The following is a 15,704-nucleotide window of genomic DNA, read 5'->3' on the forward strand; positions in this document are numbered from 1 at the left end:
GCAAGTGTACTGTTTCCTGATTTTCAAGAACAAGGTTGATGTGCAGAGCCGTAGTAATTACAGAGAGATAAGGTTGATGAGCCATACATTGAAGATATGAGAAAGAGTTGTTAAGAAGAGAGGTGAAGATCAGTGAGCAGCAGTATGGCTTCATGCTGAGAAAGAGCACTGCAGATAAGATTTTTGTTTTGAGTGTTGATGGAGAAGTATAAAGAAGGGCAGAAGGAGCTTCACTCTGTCTTTGTGGATCTAGAGAAAGCATGTGATAATGTATCAAGGGAGGAACTGTGGTACTGCATGGGGAAGTTAAGACTGGCAGAGAAGTTTGTCAGGGTGGTGTAGAATATGTATAAAGACAGTTAGACAATGGTGAAGTGTGTGGTAGGAATGACAGATGAGTTCAAGGTAAGGGTGGGATTACATCAGAGATCATCTCTGTGCCCCTTTCTTGTTTGCAGTGGTTATGGACAGACTGACAGATGAGGTCAGACAGGAGTCTCCTAGGAGTTACCTATGATGTTTGCAGATGATTGATCTGTGGTGAGAGTAGGGAGCAGGTGGAAGAGAGCCTGGAAAGGTGGAGATATTCTCTGGAGATTAGAATGAAAGACAGTAGAAGCAAGACACAATACATATGTGAATGAGAAGGAGACAGGAGTAACAGTGAAGCTGCAAGGAGGAGAAATAGTGAAGGCAGATAAGTTTAAATTTGGGGTTGACCATCCAAAGCAACGAACAGTGTACAAGAGAGTGCAGGCTGGGTGGAGTGGGTGGAGATAACAGCAAAAGTGAAAAGGATGGTTTATGATAGTGATGGGTAGATGAGGCCTCGTGAAGCGTTTCAGCACATTCCCCAAACTGTATCGATACTGTGTCGACACAGTGTTGCTGTTTTGCTCCATACTGACACCTGCTGGACCTTAAATATCATTGCAGGCAACTTACTTGAGACTCACAACAGACACTGATTCAATGACCTAGTCATACTTGTACACTGTAAGGTATTGTACTTTCCATGGAATCATTTTATATCTTTTACATTGCAAATATTGTGGACATCTTTAAAATACATTGTGAATGACATTAAGTGAAAATTAAAATGAAAGTATTGTGAATGTAATATTACCCATTTAAATGTTATTGACTCAGAGTTTATTGTAAATTTCTATTCAGAAAAATAAGTTTATCCAATGTTTTTGCATTCAGTCTATTGCGTTTTTTTTACACCATTTCCCCAGCGTTGGAAAACTCACAGGCACAGATGAAGCTGGGGTACACAAAAACTGTAAAGCCAGGTGGAAAAGGTTCAGATAAGATGTCTTCCTATTCCCCCAGTACGTTAAAGGATCCTCTGATCTTGGAATGTTTCTCTCCGACACTCTCCACAATACTAAGGGGTTGGCAGTCCCTTATAATAAAATTCAGGACTGCCTGGTCCAGAACAGTCTTCCTAGATGCTTGATTTCAAAATAATAAAACACATATTAATAAAAAGAAATGATGATAAAGCTGTTCAGTGTCAATACAGGCCGACCTGTGTTCATTCTCGGTGTGTTTGTCACCTCATTTTCATGTTTGGCTCTGTAATGCCTCTGTAACACTGAGGAGGTGCTTTTGTTTGTGTAAGAAAGCTCAGCAGAACAGATGCGACATTTAACCTGCATTAAATGAAATAAATAATTTACACTGCAACTCACATTGCTGTTTTTCCTATTCTGATAGATTACACTGAAACAAAGACAGGCAAACAGTTACCTTATTTGCAGTTAAAAGATCAAAATGATCCCACACAGCAGAAACATTTCTTTTTCTTTCGGGCTCCATTTCGTTATGGAGAGATGTGTATTTTTTTTTTATCTTTGCGAGAGTAACTTTGTGTTGTTTTGGTGGCGACTCATTCCGTTGGCAGACACGGATGCGGTACCTTTTAAACACAGTTTGGCGCGTTGGCAATGAGCGATACAGCAGCTGTATCGATCACGTGACTTTTTCTTAAAGCGACGCACGCACCGATACAGGCATCGCTAGGTGAGCTTGATACAAGCGTCGGTGCGTCAGTGTTGCTGGACCCATCACTAGTTTATGAGATGATAGTGAGACCTGCTATGATTTATGGTTTGGAGATGATGGCACTGACATAGAACCAGGACGCCAAGCTGGAGTTGGTAAAATTGGAGATTTTCATTGGGAGTCACCACGATAGTCAGGATTAATAATGAGTACATAAGAGAGGCAGCTCAGGTTGAGCAGTTTGGAGACAAAGAGGTATGTAGAGGTACATTACAGAGGAAGGATAGTGAATTTGTTAGACAAAGGATGTTGTAGATGGAGCTCCAGGAAGACGGAAAAGAGGAAGACCACAGAGAAGATAGGTGTATTGAAGGAGAACATGCAGAGGGTTGGTGTAACAGAGGAGGATGCTAGGGACAAGATGAGGTGGAGGCAGATAATCTGCTGTGTGTAAAGGGAGCAGCTGAAAGAAGAAGATTGTACTACACTCAGAGGCAGCTGTGGTATTGTAATTGGATTTAGTATTTTGTATAATGTTTTGTGGAAGTGTTTACATCAGGGTGTGGTGTTGGCAGGTTAACCTGCATCTGAAGACCTGTATATTATTTCCCTTTATGATAAAGGACTTGATCATGTGACCCATCCCTAACAGAAGTGTAAATCCATGATGGACTGAGCATTTCTTCTCCACTTGTTCCATATCTCCCTAGTGCATATGGTGCATACTACTGCATACTAACTTTTGTCTACTCTGTCTCACATTGATTGATTGTTGGTATTCTTGTTCTAATACTGCAGGATCTGTATTTAAAATATAAAGGTCCTTAAGGTGGCTATCATCATCAGTTGGTACTATTAATAAAATTGAATTGAAATGGGTTGGGGTTTGTTGTTCTTGTTGTTTTCAAGCAAACTACTGGATAAAAGCTAGGCTCTAAAAACATATCTGTCCTATGCTGTCAGGCTATTGGTGAGGGCTGGGTATGAATCTGCCCAAGTTAATTTACTGTATGTCTCTCCCCTGCTCTTCCTCCAAGCTTTTCTGACTTCTTTTGACCGTATCAAATATACAGTCATTTTATAGTGGAAGAAAAAGATGTCCCTTTTAGTCAGACTTTTGAGTGTCAAGACTTTAATCCGATGTTGACAATTGGGCCTTGAAGTATTAAGGAAAATCAAAATTAAAGGCTTGTTTTGCTAAATATCATCACTATTCTTTTAAGAACCTGCCTTTGGTATAAACAGTGACAGCTCAGGTCTTGAACGAAAATAATTAAGCTAAACCTTAAAAGTTAACCTGCAAAGAGATGTATTCAACGGGTTCATACTTCAGTTTATAGTGTATTTAGTGACCCCTGTTGGTCCAGAAGAATAGAAAGAAACAATACAAGAGGATGCTCAAATTGAGTTCCTGGATCCTGAAGCATATCTGTATCAGGATCAGTTTTTAATATTTTCTTGCTGTCTCTCATTTTTTCCCAGTGTATTTTTAAGATTGGTCTGTTTTATGTTGGTAAAGGTCTTCCAAAATTTTTGAATCCACACCTGCTCCACAAGTTAATCACTATGCTGGGCCAAGCCCTATGTTAGTAAACTTTTCATGCAGATGCACCCAATAATGATAATAATTACTATTATTTTTTAGATAATCAGATGTGAGGCCACTGTGTTAACCTCTGCACCACTGTGTCGTCCCAATGATGATAACATAGCAGTGGCAAAAAGTTGAGGTTTTGAACATTGTTGAACTGCACTGAGCAAGTGAAAGCAGGGCTATAAGAATTCCCCAACACACTGCTCTGCTTCTCCTATCGTCTCGTATCCCAGAAGATTTGGTCCAGAGTTTAGTTTCATCTTTTCTTCTTGGTTTTTATTTTATTTTCAGTTAGGTTACCTAAACTTAGTTTCCAGAGTGAATCTTTTAGTTTAATTTTTTTAATAGTTGTAGTCCAAACACATATATTTTAGCTTAACTGGTGATTCTGAATTGGACATAGAGACAGACATCATTCACATCTATTTGTCGACACTGTCATGGGCCATCAACCTATCCAGCGTGGACCCCGCCTCTCACTCTGTGGGACCTGAGATGGACTCCCAAATGGTTAAAAAAATAGTTGATTGGATGGGAAAATCCTAACTCTAATGATATTTATGTGTTATTTACAGGAACAGATTTTTATAATCAGCTAGTATATTATTAGAAGGTGTTAAAGTTTCTCAGAGTTATACTTTTTAGTACAAAATTTCCTATTTCTTATTCTGTCACAATCCAGTGAAGCATAATGAGGAAAACTCTAAAATAACAAATTTTGAATGTCTGTGTAGGTTCTCAGTCATCCAGGTTATGGTAGCCTAAGGAGCTTAGAAAGATAGCGACTGGTTTCTTCTTCTACCTAAGTTTCTAGAAGACGTTTCACTTCTTAACTGGGCAGCTTCTTCAGTTCTAAAAGAAAAAAAAATGAGAATCCCAACTATTTAATCTCTAGTGGGAGTTGTCCCTTGAAGAGGGTTGTTGACCCACTATTGATCATGTGCCTCACCACAACCAAGGTGTGAAATGTCTTCAAAAAAGTCCACACACCTTCTTTCTAAGCTCCTTGGACTACAATGACCTGGATGACTGAGAACTTACACAGAAATATTGCCTCGTACTTTGGGAGGAAAACACTGCTACTGTTGCACGAATATGAAAGGGAAACAAGAAAACCAACGGACTATAGAAACTACCTCCACTTTAACCTAACATGCTGACAAAGCCAACTTGTTCCCAAGAGTTTGTGGCTTGGATCCACAGTCAGGGGACATAGAGCTGAGCTGATTTTATGGAGAGCAATAGACTTAGCTGCATCATCTAAAGGATAAAGGTCACTCTTTTAAGGATGCTAGTGGTCACACTTTGGACAGAGAAGACAGATGGTTTGAAAGAGAAGCGAAAGGGGCCATCTGTGTCCACTGAATGAAAAATCTTTGAACAGATTTCGCAACACCAACTGTCTGCCACCTATAATGCAGTTTTGAGATCCCTTCCCAGGGACCTCAACCCCCACTCACATCTTGTGTTAGGTGATCTCAATGGGTCACTTGATAGGGTGAGGCAAGGTCTCACAATAGTTTAACCCGAAAATTCTGTTGATAATGACCGACGCCTTTTTTCACACCATGGCTCATGTGGTGAGCCACATGATCAATAGTGGGTGTACGACCCTCTTAAGGGACAACTCCCACTAGGGATTAAATACCTGGGACTCTCCACATTTTGGTTTTAAAACTGAAGAAGCTTCATGGATGAGAGGTGAAACATTTCAAGAAACTTAGAGAAGTCCAGTTGCTTTCTTTCTAAGCTCCTTAAATGAACTTTGAATGATTTCCATCAGTTTCAGAATGCTAAGGTATCATAAGAGAAAAATCAATTTGGGTTTTGTCTAGCAGTACTACCTCAGGAAATTATCATAGTAGCTTCAGAGGGATTTGAGTGTATAAGCAAACAAGACTTAAATGTGACTCTCTTCATTTCCATTTAGAAGCTGTTTTAAGGGATATATTCTGAGTCACAGTGAGACACCACAGAGTTACAGATTGTTCCACTAGTGCATGAAACCTCAGCTTAGCTGTTACACTTTTAAAACAATACACACTGAAGGCTAATTTGGTCACATCATGCATTGCATCTGAAATGTTTGTATATGTAATGCTGTTGAGAATCCTGTGACATATATACAGTGATATGCACTAGGGGGCGCCATTTCACTATCAACTGTGTGGAAGTTTAGCTGAATTGATCCTATCCTGCATACCAGCATATAACAAAATAAACAACAATACATAATAATTCAGTCTCAAGTACAGTTTTACATTATTTAGCAGATCCATCCATCCATTCATCCAACTCAGGGTACCAGCATTATCTCAGCTGTGAGAGGCAGGGTGCACCCTGGACAGGTTGCCAATATGCCACAGGCCTAACAGATCAGAATCACCATTTAACCTAATTCGATGTCTGAGGACTGTGTGGGAGGAAGCTGAAGTACCTGGAGAGAACCCACGCAGACATGGAGTAGAAGTGCCAGGTCAGCTACAGCGGCACTAACTCATGTATACTTGATGCAAAATTTTATCTTCCAGCTATGAAGATTTTTCCAGTTACAACTGGATGTTTAACTTGGTATAAAAATGTAGGTAGAAAAAGGTCACAGACCATAGACTGGTGCCTTTTTTTACTACTGAAAAAATTGTGTATTTCATAATAGTGACACTTGGAAAAAGTGTAAAGTGGATTTGGCTGGTTTTTAATAAAGCCTTAACTTTTCTCCCCATCGACAATATTTGACAAACTCACTTGTACCCTTAATGAAGTATGTTTCGACATATTAATATATAACATTAAAGACATAGTTAGGCGGCCATTCTCCCAAGGAAAGAGAAGTAGGCTATACAGGCAGAGATTATCCTCACTAATTTCTGATCCACAGCTAATCATTTTGTTTTGGAAACAGGCCTGAAATATGACAAACCGCTCAGTTCAGAAAAGAGAAACAAGGGTTACCCTGGTGGGTGTCCAATGGGGAAAGAGTCCTGACAACTCCATCTGGCTAACTACAGTAATTACTTAGTACCAGTAAAAATGCTGTATGAAATAATTCTAACTGCAGATTTTCATATTTTGAGGGAAAAACCGTTGAATTGCTTCAGTAACCACACAAACATTCATTTGATTTTGATGATGTAAGGTGGCAACTTTTTTTCAGATTTGGTTGATCCTACATGTAACGAGGATTCACAGCTTTCTCCTGTCATTTGCTTTGAATGGGGTGACGTCGTGTGCTGCTGAATTGCGCATTTGTTGCTTTACTCCTGGCACCAGAGGAGGATTCAGCCAATCAAATCCCATTAGAAAAATATCAGTAGAGTGTGAGGTATCTGGCTGTGGAGTTCAGCATCAAAGTGAAGGAGAGTTTAATCATCACCATGTTGTTTAGTAACAGACAGCTAACTCCTAACCAAAGCTTGGCTAGGTTGCTTTTCTAAGTGACAGGTGTTTGTTGCTATTGTAAAGACACCCAGAAACATCACAGCATCAAGTGTTGAAGTAACGCAGAGGCGCCACTTTGTATGTAAACTAACTTCTCTATATGTATATGATATTTTTAGGTAAACAAAATGCTTCAGATGTGCTGTACTCACTGGGGAAAAAAACACAAACATAAATTTACTCATAACAATTTTGTGAAGACAAACATGCTGGAAAAATAAGACAAGCAGTGGCAGAGCCTACTCACAAATGCATCTCGCTGCATTATTTACAGCACTATTTTATTTGATCTTGATATGACGGGCAAATATCTTAAGCTGAAGACGCCACACACTCCTTCCCCCGGGCATCACATAGATCACATAGTAAAAAGACCAAGTGCTGTTGGTTGATCACGAGTCCAAAAAAGCTAATTAGTATGATTTTCTGGATTAGAAAAAATAAACGTAATAGACTAACATGTAAAAACATTTTCTATGACCGGAAATACCTCAAAATTGACATCAACTATGTACAAAAACATCAATATAACATTTAATATATATATATATTTTTTTAATAAATCTTCTATACCCACTAAAATATACCAACGAAGCAGCTATTGGTCAATCTGAGGAACTCGTTCGGCAACGTGTTTTTGAAAACAGTTTAAATATCCTTCAGCTATAAGTGTGAAAACTCCAAAACAAAAATAAGTAGGGAAAAGGAGAAAACAAAAAAGAAAGACCAGTAAATAAATTAAAAAACAGAACCCCACAAACGTCCTGTGTGTATCCCGTGTGCCTTTTTTGGAATACTGCAGAGTGTAAGGAGGTAGGCTGCTTCAGCCAGCTTCTCCAGTGAATAAGAGTTTGTTCGAGGATGGGCCGCTTCTGACCATCCAGCAGGGAGCTCCCGAAGCCTTTCCTTTTCAGTTCGTCTTTGTGTGCGTGCAAAGACTCAGACGCAGCTCCATGACGTGTGATGTAGGCCACAGACAAAATAGAAGGGCACTTTTTTTTCTCTTTTCCCCAAAAACTCGGGATGAACTCTTGTGATGAAATAAGGGAGAGGAGACAGAGTCTGGAATTAGGGGTGGGGGTGGGGGGTCAGTGGGGTTAGCAGCCTTCTTATTTGTCAAGAGTTTGTTTCACAGTTGAATCGAATATCCGCCCAGACTAGCACAAACTTGGCAATATATATATATTTATATACAGTATATAACCTACAATCATGAACAAGAAAGACGCAGGAGATTCATCCTTAAATACAAAAAGTGTCTTCTGGCGTCCAAGATTGGACTTGCTGTAGTGTGTGTTTGTGGCATCTGAAGAGAAAAATAAGGTCCTGAGATATGCACTGAGGGGCTGCTGAGGAGAGTGTTTGAGTGTGAGCTATATAAAACAACAACAAAAAACAAAAATATATTTAAATCTATAGCATCAATGAGTTTGTGTGGGATGTGTACAGTATGTTAGGAGGGGCTGGACCGTGGTAAGGCCAGTATTCGTCCATTGGTCTTTCCCCCATTCATGTGTGTGAACGGGATGTGATGCTCCTCGTAACTGCCCCTCAGGCCCATGGAGGAGGCCTCGTCCCTGTCCAAACACTGCTCCCTCTGGGAGTACGAAGAGGGGTCCAGCGGTATGCTCTCCATGTTTTCCATGTCCAGGTCGAAATCCTCGCTCTCTGGCGGCTTGTTCTCCTCGCTGTAGAAGAAGGAGACCTCCTGGAAGGTTGGATGCAGGTCCTCCCGCAGCATCTCGATGATCTCCTGGAAGGTGGGACGCATCTTGGGGTTGTACTGCCAGCACATCTGCATCAGGTTGTGTCTGCAGGATGAGATGGGGAGATTAGGAGCTGAACTGTCTACATCTTTATTTTTATAATGTACTTATGATCGTTCTGTTAAGAATATTTCAGTCAAATCAGCTTCACCTGATCAGGCTTCATAGACACAATATTATCCTTTTAATAAACAACATTAAAAACAAAACCAACTCCCTGATTTATATTATTCCCTTCACCTCACCCCTGTTGTCCATGTGCACTGATTATTTTGAGTCACTGTCCTGCTGCAGCAAATGCTCAGACATCAGCAGCTAAAAATATGGCCACCCTGAGAGCACACTTTAAGCAACACCTGCTAAAAACTGCTCTGCCCGGCTGTTTTAGGAAACTAAAAAGTAAACTGTACATCTGTTAGCAGCCTTTTAAAAAAAAAGAAGATTTACATATTTGTTCTCACAGCTGAGTTCAGATTTAGCACAGTGCACATTTCATTTTATAATGTATTTTAGCACATTGTTAATAGTTATTTATGAACATCATGAAATCCTATGCTTCACTTCCAATCTCAGTGATCTAAAATGACTAAAGTTCGACTTCATTTACCTTTGGAAGCATTTTGACTGTGGACTTGTGAAATAACTGCTCAAAAGTGTTTTGACACAGTTTGTAGTTTAAGCAGGAGAGCTTGTTTTTCTCAGTGCGTAGCCACCAAATCCCTCTAATCATACTCACAGTCTGTCAGCGCAGTTGTCCGGCCGGTCCAGGAATCCTCCTTCCATGACAAACTTGAGGACCTGTTCGTTGGACATGCCCTGGTACGGCTGCTCAGCCAGCGTGCTTACCTCCCACAGCACCACCCCAAATGACCTGGTAAACAAGCGAAGAAGAGGGAACGACATGGGGAGAATGAAAACGCAGCAATTAGATCCTAGAGTAAATCTGCCTGTAAACATGATTGAAGCTGTTAACAGGTAGACAGAGTGCAGACAGGTGCAGGTGATACTGATAAACAACGCTGTCTGCTCCTATGTCGCTTAAATATCTGTAATATATTTAAAACTTGCACACAGATGGTTTCAAAAGTGAGAAGTAAAGGATGAAGGAGGAGAAGGAGTCTAAAAGTCAGATGTGTCACTAACCAGCAGTCTGAATGTGCAGTGAAGACGCCGTCCTTCAAAGACTCAGGTGCCATCCACCTGACGGGCAGCAGACCCTTCCCTCCTTTCCTGTAGTAGTCGGTCTCATAGATGTCTCTGGTCATACCAAAGTCTGAAAGGAAAACATAAATCAGACTCCAAATTACAGCCAAACCTGCACCAATTATCTAGGATTTCAGAAAGACCTGGTGGTTGTTATTTTACATTCACTATCTGCTGTGATATCAGCTTTTGTAACCTTGTGAAGTTCCCTTTTGTATTCAGGATATATCTAATTTAACTTAATTAGAAGGGTGTATATTACACCATTGCTTCTGCTCATACCTGTTCAGTCAATACATGGCACCTAAAGCTGTGGATTTTAATACTGTCTTAGTAATGTCTGATGACTGAATATAAACACCCATCAGTGTTACAGTGCATTGTTGCCTTTTCATGCTTCCACTAGGAGGCACCAAAATCTATGCAGTTTTTTTGGTGCCCATTTACTTTATGAATTCTTACCTCCTATTTTGACGGTAAGATCGTGAGCTACCATGCAGTTTCTGGCTGCCAAGTCTCTGTGGACGAACTTCTTGGCGTTGAGGTAAGCCATGCCGTCCGCGATCTCGGCAGCCATCTGGATCATCTCCTTCAGAGTGGGCGGTGGACGGCCGGGGTTATTCTGAGGGACATGAGACAGACTTTGAAATTCTGATCTACCAACAAAAAGTTTGGCACAGTCATTATATTATTACACTTTAGGTAAATTATTGACAAGATAACACACCGTCAATCGTACACGGTTACACAACCACGCGACACAGGCTTGACTTTCAGTTTGAACACTCAGAACTTATCAGAAAAATAATGAGGTTTGTGCAGATGTCAACAAACATAGCATGTCAGCTTAGAAACACTTTTGCAGTTTTCTTAGTTTTTAATTCAATTTAGTTTAATCAATTTATTTCCAGTTTAATTTCCAGAGTGAGTTTTACTCATTGCAAAATTTTTATTCTTAAAAATGTTCAATTTCAGTTTAAGGAGTAGTTTTTCATGATATCAGACTGAAGATCAACCAAGCAAAATATTGTACAAACACTTGACTCATTATCTAGCCATACAGCAGATTTCAGATTTCCACTGTTTGTTATGTTAACTACACTCTTTTTCAAAGGTATGCCTGAAAAATGTAGCTAACTGAACAGTTTCTGATTAAAAAAAAAAAAAGAAAACCCTGCAAATTAAAAAAACCCAAAACACACTTTTATGTCCCAAATCCTCGTTCAGCACACGCCTCAGCTACAAAGCAAAAACCCTGGTTCAGTGCGCACACTGAACACACACATTTTTTGTTGCCATACTGTATTGTTAACTCTGTATTGATCAACGATGTTCTTTTCACAAGTTAAATTTAAAAAAAAAAACCCCGCAAAAACTAAAGTACAATAATTCAGAGAACGGACACAGTTTAACATCTTCAAGTTAAAAATTGAAAGAAAATAAACAAAGATGGATCAATGAGATGTGTTTTATGTAGTTAATCTTCTACTTTTGAAAATTAAAAAAAAAGAAAAGTAAAATTCTGGACTGGTTCTTTTTCCGAGGTCTGGTCAGGTCACTGTAGTAAACCAAGAAAAACAATATTAATTCATTTTAGGTTTTAGATTAGTGAATTATTATAACCTTGCTCCCAACACACCAGCCACCCGTTTCAAGGCAGCTGCCATGTTTTCAGTTGGCTTTACTACTAAAACCTTCTGTCAGCATCCTGCAGCTCAGCCCTGCTTCTGCTCCAACAAAAACGCCATCTGCATGTTTACTTAAAAAAGGCGCTGCATCGCTTTGTACACAGAAGCCCCCTCAACATGTATTAAAAGAAAATGCAGATTTTGATATTGAAGGCTTCAGTGTTAATACCACATAAACTGATCCATATTTGTGCACACAGTCTCTGATGTAACACACTATTATTCTGTAGATGTGATTTAGTCCAAAACAATCTGACTGGAAAGAAAATAGCAGATGGAGAGAAATGTTTCACCAGGAAAAATACCCTATGACTCCAACTTTGTTAACAGCTGCTTATTTTAAACACTGATGGATTTAAAATGTTGTTTATCTGCACTTTTGCAGTAAACTGAGTGTATTTTTAAAGCACCTCTCTAGATAAGACCTCACTAAGAACCAAAGTAGAGCATAATGTGTCAGTAAGAGCAGCAATGGCTCCTCGACTGAGCAGAATTAGCCCAGTTAAAACATGACGCTTTAAAAGCTTTTATGCTGCTCAGTGTAAAAATAATTTCCGTATGCAGTTATAAAAGATTGTTTTGCATAAAGTCAAGAAAATGCAACCTAAGCCTAGTTTGCCTATTATACTCACAAAATGCAGAAGTGAAAAGAAGAAAAGAAACCATAAGTACAGTCTGAACTAAAAGAAGAATAAACATAATTCAAACGAATGTTTTACCTCGGCGTCAGGTCGCAGAGAGCGCAGGAAGCTCTTCAGGTCTCCGTGGGTCATCAGCTCCATCACCACCAGGGTGGGCTGCCCCTTAGACACCACACCCAGCAGACGCACCTGGCAGATAGAACCATGGGGATTTTCATCTTAATGTAGTTTTGTTTTTTTTTATCACTTTTTCAAAAACGGGAATTAGAAGTCAGCAGGTGAAGCAGGTGCTTGCCTTTCACACAGCTCTGATTTTAGTACTTTTAGTACTTTCTGTTCTAAATACTCAGAAATAACAGCTAACACACACACACAGCTACGGCCCACTGCTTCCAACCCCACCTTGAACTTTTACACATCGCCAGTAACCAAAACCATCAATGTCCTCTGCTCGTGAACAAGATGAGAAAAACATGTCGCTTCTCTTTACCACGTGGTGGCAGCTGAAGGCCTTCATGACGGAGGCCTCGTTCAGGAACTCGATTCTCTCTCGCAGGCTGGCCGACTCGTTCACCGTCTTCACCGCTACTCGTGTTTCACCCTCGCCTTTGACAATGTCCTTGGCAATGCCCTCGTAGACCATGCCGAAGGAGCCTTGACCCAGTTCCCGCAAAATGGTGATCTTCTCCCTGGGCACCTCCCACTCGTCTTCCTCATACACTGCAAAAAGAAAAAAGGGAAAGAAAAAAACCCCATTTAAATACATAGGAAAACAGGAGAGTGGGCATGCCCATCATTACTAATAATAAAATAAAATAAACTATGTGAATAACATTATGAGATTAAATCTAAATTTCATTAGTTGTACTGCTGAAACCCCCAAAATAATCAATGATTATCAACTAATGCAATAGTAGATCTTATTGGATTAAATCTTTGCAAGTGAGAGTAGAAAATGCAGCAGAAATTAAATTCATGCTAACAAAACTAATTTAATGAGATCCTGCAGAGATGTCGTGGTGGAACAGTTAGTTTAATAGTTGATCTACCAGGAACAATTTCACCAGCCAATCGCAAACCAGGGCATCCAATCGCTGATAACGCTGATGTGTAATTGCTACTAAGTTGTCAAAATCCCTTAAATTAAAGCTAAAATCATTAACTATTCTGTTGTTGACAGGAGACCCAAACCCTGTTTACCATCAGTGCTGAGATACTCAGGGTTTGAAGAGGCATAGATGGGCCCACTGGGTCCTTGGGTTTGACTAAAAGGAGAAAAAAAAATCCAAATAAGATCAATAAGAACACTGGTAACACACAGAATAATAAGAGAATGACTATTGAGGCGGATGTGAAAGATAATTACCTTTTCTTGAACATGACGAATCCTACCAAAGCCACACACAGCACCAGGACAAAGCAGATGATGGGCCCGATGACTATCTTGACGACATGCAGAGAATCGCCTGTTCAACGAGTCCGCCCGGACAGTGAGTCAAATTTCAGGTGAAAAACAAAAACAAGCTCCACACAATGAACCTGCTAAGCTGGGATCAATATGCTGCTCTGTGATCCTAATCTGCTTCAAGTACAAGCTTTTGATTTGGTTTAAGAAGACTGAGTCATGCGTCAGGTGTCTGTCTGCGTGTTTTTCAAGTTAAAATTCTGCATGTATTTGTATTTATACTCATTTCTGAGCTGTACTCAGAGGGTTTTTTTTCAGCAGCAGGTCAAAATAAGAACAGAACATCAAACTGTATAAAATTTAATATAAGCACCTTATTTTCTTAGGTAGGACTACAGGAGGTACTTTATTAAACAAGGTTGTGAAAGGTTTTATAACTTTGTGTGCACAGCAGGCCAATTAGATTATTTTTGTGTGTCTAAAATAGACACCTGATTTAGCAGGTTTTGGTCAGATCAGGCAAGACGAGAGCAAAGTCACCATGCTGAAACTTATATTTACTTATATTTATAACTTAATATCCAAACACCCCATAAAGCTAAGTTCAAAATATCTGTTTTAATTTTGCTGGCACATTAGAACGCCAAGGTTTATAGAAGAGAGATTACTTTTTTTCTTATTAGTGCATAAATCAAAATATACTGATAGCCAAGAAGAAAACATACATTTTCATCATGTTTTACAAAGAACGTGATATAGATCAGACTGTAATAAATGGACAAACCCGTCTACACACGCCTTCAGAAAACAGAAGGTGTCCGTAGACAGACTTTACATCCTGTTGTTGTATAAACAGACTTTAAATCCTGAAAAAAGTAATCCTTGATTACTTAAAAGATGACTATTTTACAAGTTTTCCAATGTTAGATATTTAAATATATAAAACTGAAGTATTATGTGTCAGTTATGCACTAGTTTGAGTAAAATTTCATTATAAAAAGGCAAGCAATAGTGAACAGTGACTAAAGCTGCTCACACTAAAAAACAACTACAACAAAAGAGAAAAAAGAGGTTAGAGATAGTTTGATTAAAAGTATGCAGTCACGCAAAAATGATGTTTAAAAAACATGAATTCTCAAATTTCAACAAATATAGGTGAAACGAAAACTAATTTTATTCTCTGCTGTCATGACTTGTGTCAAACATTTTCTTATGGGAATATGTATACATTTTTTATAAAGCGTGGAAGAATAAGAGAGTACCCTAAAATAAACAAAAGCATGACCATAAACAGATTTTTATTTCTGTATAATAAGCTGTTAGATGGTGGCTAGTGTAAAATGAATGAATGTATTGTGTAAATGGCCAAGAATGAAAATTAATGGATTTATCTTTCCTTTAAAAGCAGATTTGAAACTGATGTAATTTAGTACCAACACGGTTCGACAACATTTTGAAAATCAGTTTTTACTATAAATTACTATTAAAAAAACCCTAAAACCATGTCTGAACTCATTCTGTCTACTTACTTGGATCCTCGACGTAGAAGTACGTGGGCTCGGTCCATGATCCGTTCCCAGCCAGTGAGGTGGCCCGGATTCTCACCGTGTAATTCCCAGGATGCATCACTTTCAGTCTGCAGCCGCGGCTTGCTTTGTACATGTTCCTCGACACGCAGTAGTGCAGCTCCTGCGGAGGAACAACGCGGCTGTTCAGGTTTGGAAAGTTTAAAACTTAATTTAGACTCATTTTGTTTCACATCTGTGCGTTAAAAACAAGTTTGTTTTTCTTTTGGTTTGTTTTCCACTACAAATAAAATCACCAGCATCAACAAGATGTTCTGACTAACTGATCTCTATAGCAACTAAAACATGGTGCACCGTTAAAATTACTTCTCCATTAAGGTTATCTCCCAAATGACATTAGTGAGACCAACAGACCAAATAATAAGCATTGCCT

At 39.3% G+C, this 15,704-nt stretch overlaps 1 protein-coding gene across 1 annotated transcript in view; it reads right to left on the bottom strand.

The window, feature by feature from the left end:
* Window positions 1–7,292: 7,292 nt before the first annotated feature.
* The window catches only part of insra (insulin receptor a), a 55,071-nt gene continuing 46,659 nt past the window's right edge, over window positions 7,293–15,704 (bottom strand). Inside the window, exons 13-21 of the mRNA XM_031731113.2 lie at window positions 15,275–15,434; window positions 13,707–13,806; window positions 13,541–13,605; window positions 12,831–13,060; window positions 12,419–12,529; window positions 10,474–10,633; window positions 9,952–10,081; window positions 9,545–9,679; window positions 7,293–8,853 (exon numbers count right to left, since the gene is read on the bottom strand). Coding sequence (XP_031586973.2) covers window positions 8,496–8,853; window positions 9,545–9,679; window positions 9,952–10,081; window positions 10,474–10,633; window positions 12,419–12,529; window positions 12,831–13,060; window positions 13,541–13,605; window positions 13,707–13,806; window positions 15,275–15,434 — 1,449 coding nt within the window. The 3' untranslated portion in view covers window positions 7,293–8,495. The remainder of the gene's footprint in view (window positions 8,854–9,544; window positions 9,680–9,951; window positions 10,082–10,473; window positions 10,634–12,418; window positions 12,530–12,830; window positions 13,061–13,540; window positions 13,606–13,706; window positions 13,807–15,274; window positions 15,435–15,704) is intronic.

Source organism: Oreochromis aureus, linkage group 18 (genome assembly GCF_013358895.1).
Source record: "Oreochromis aureus strain Israel breed Guangdong linkage group 18, ZZ_aureus, whole genome shotgun sequence".
NCBI classification, from domain to species: Eukaryota; Metazoa; Chordata; class Actinopteri; order Cichliformes; family Cichlidae; genus Oreochromis; species Oreochromis aureus.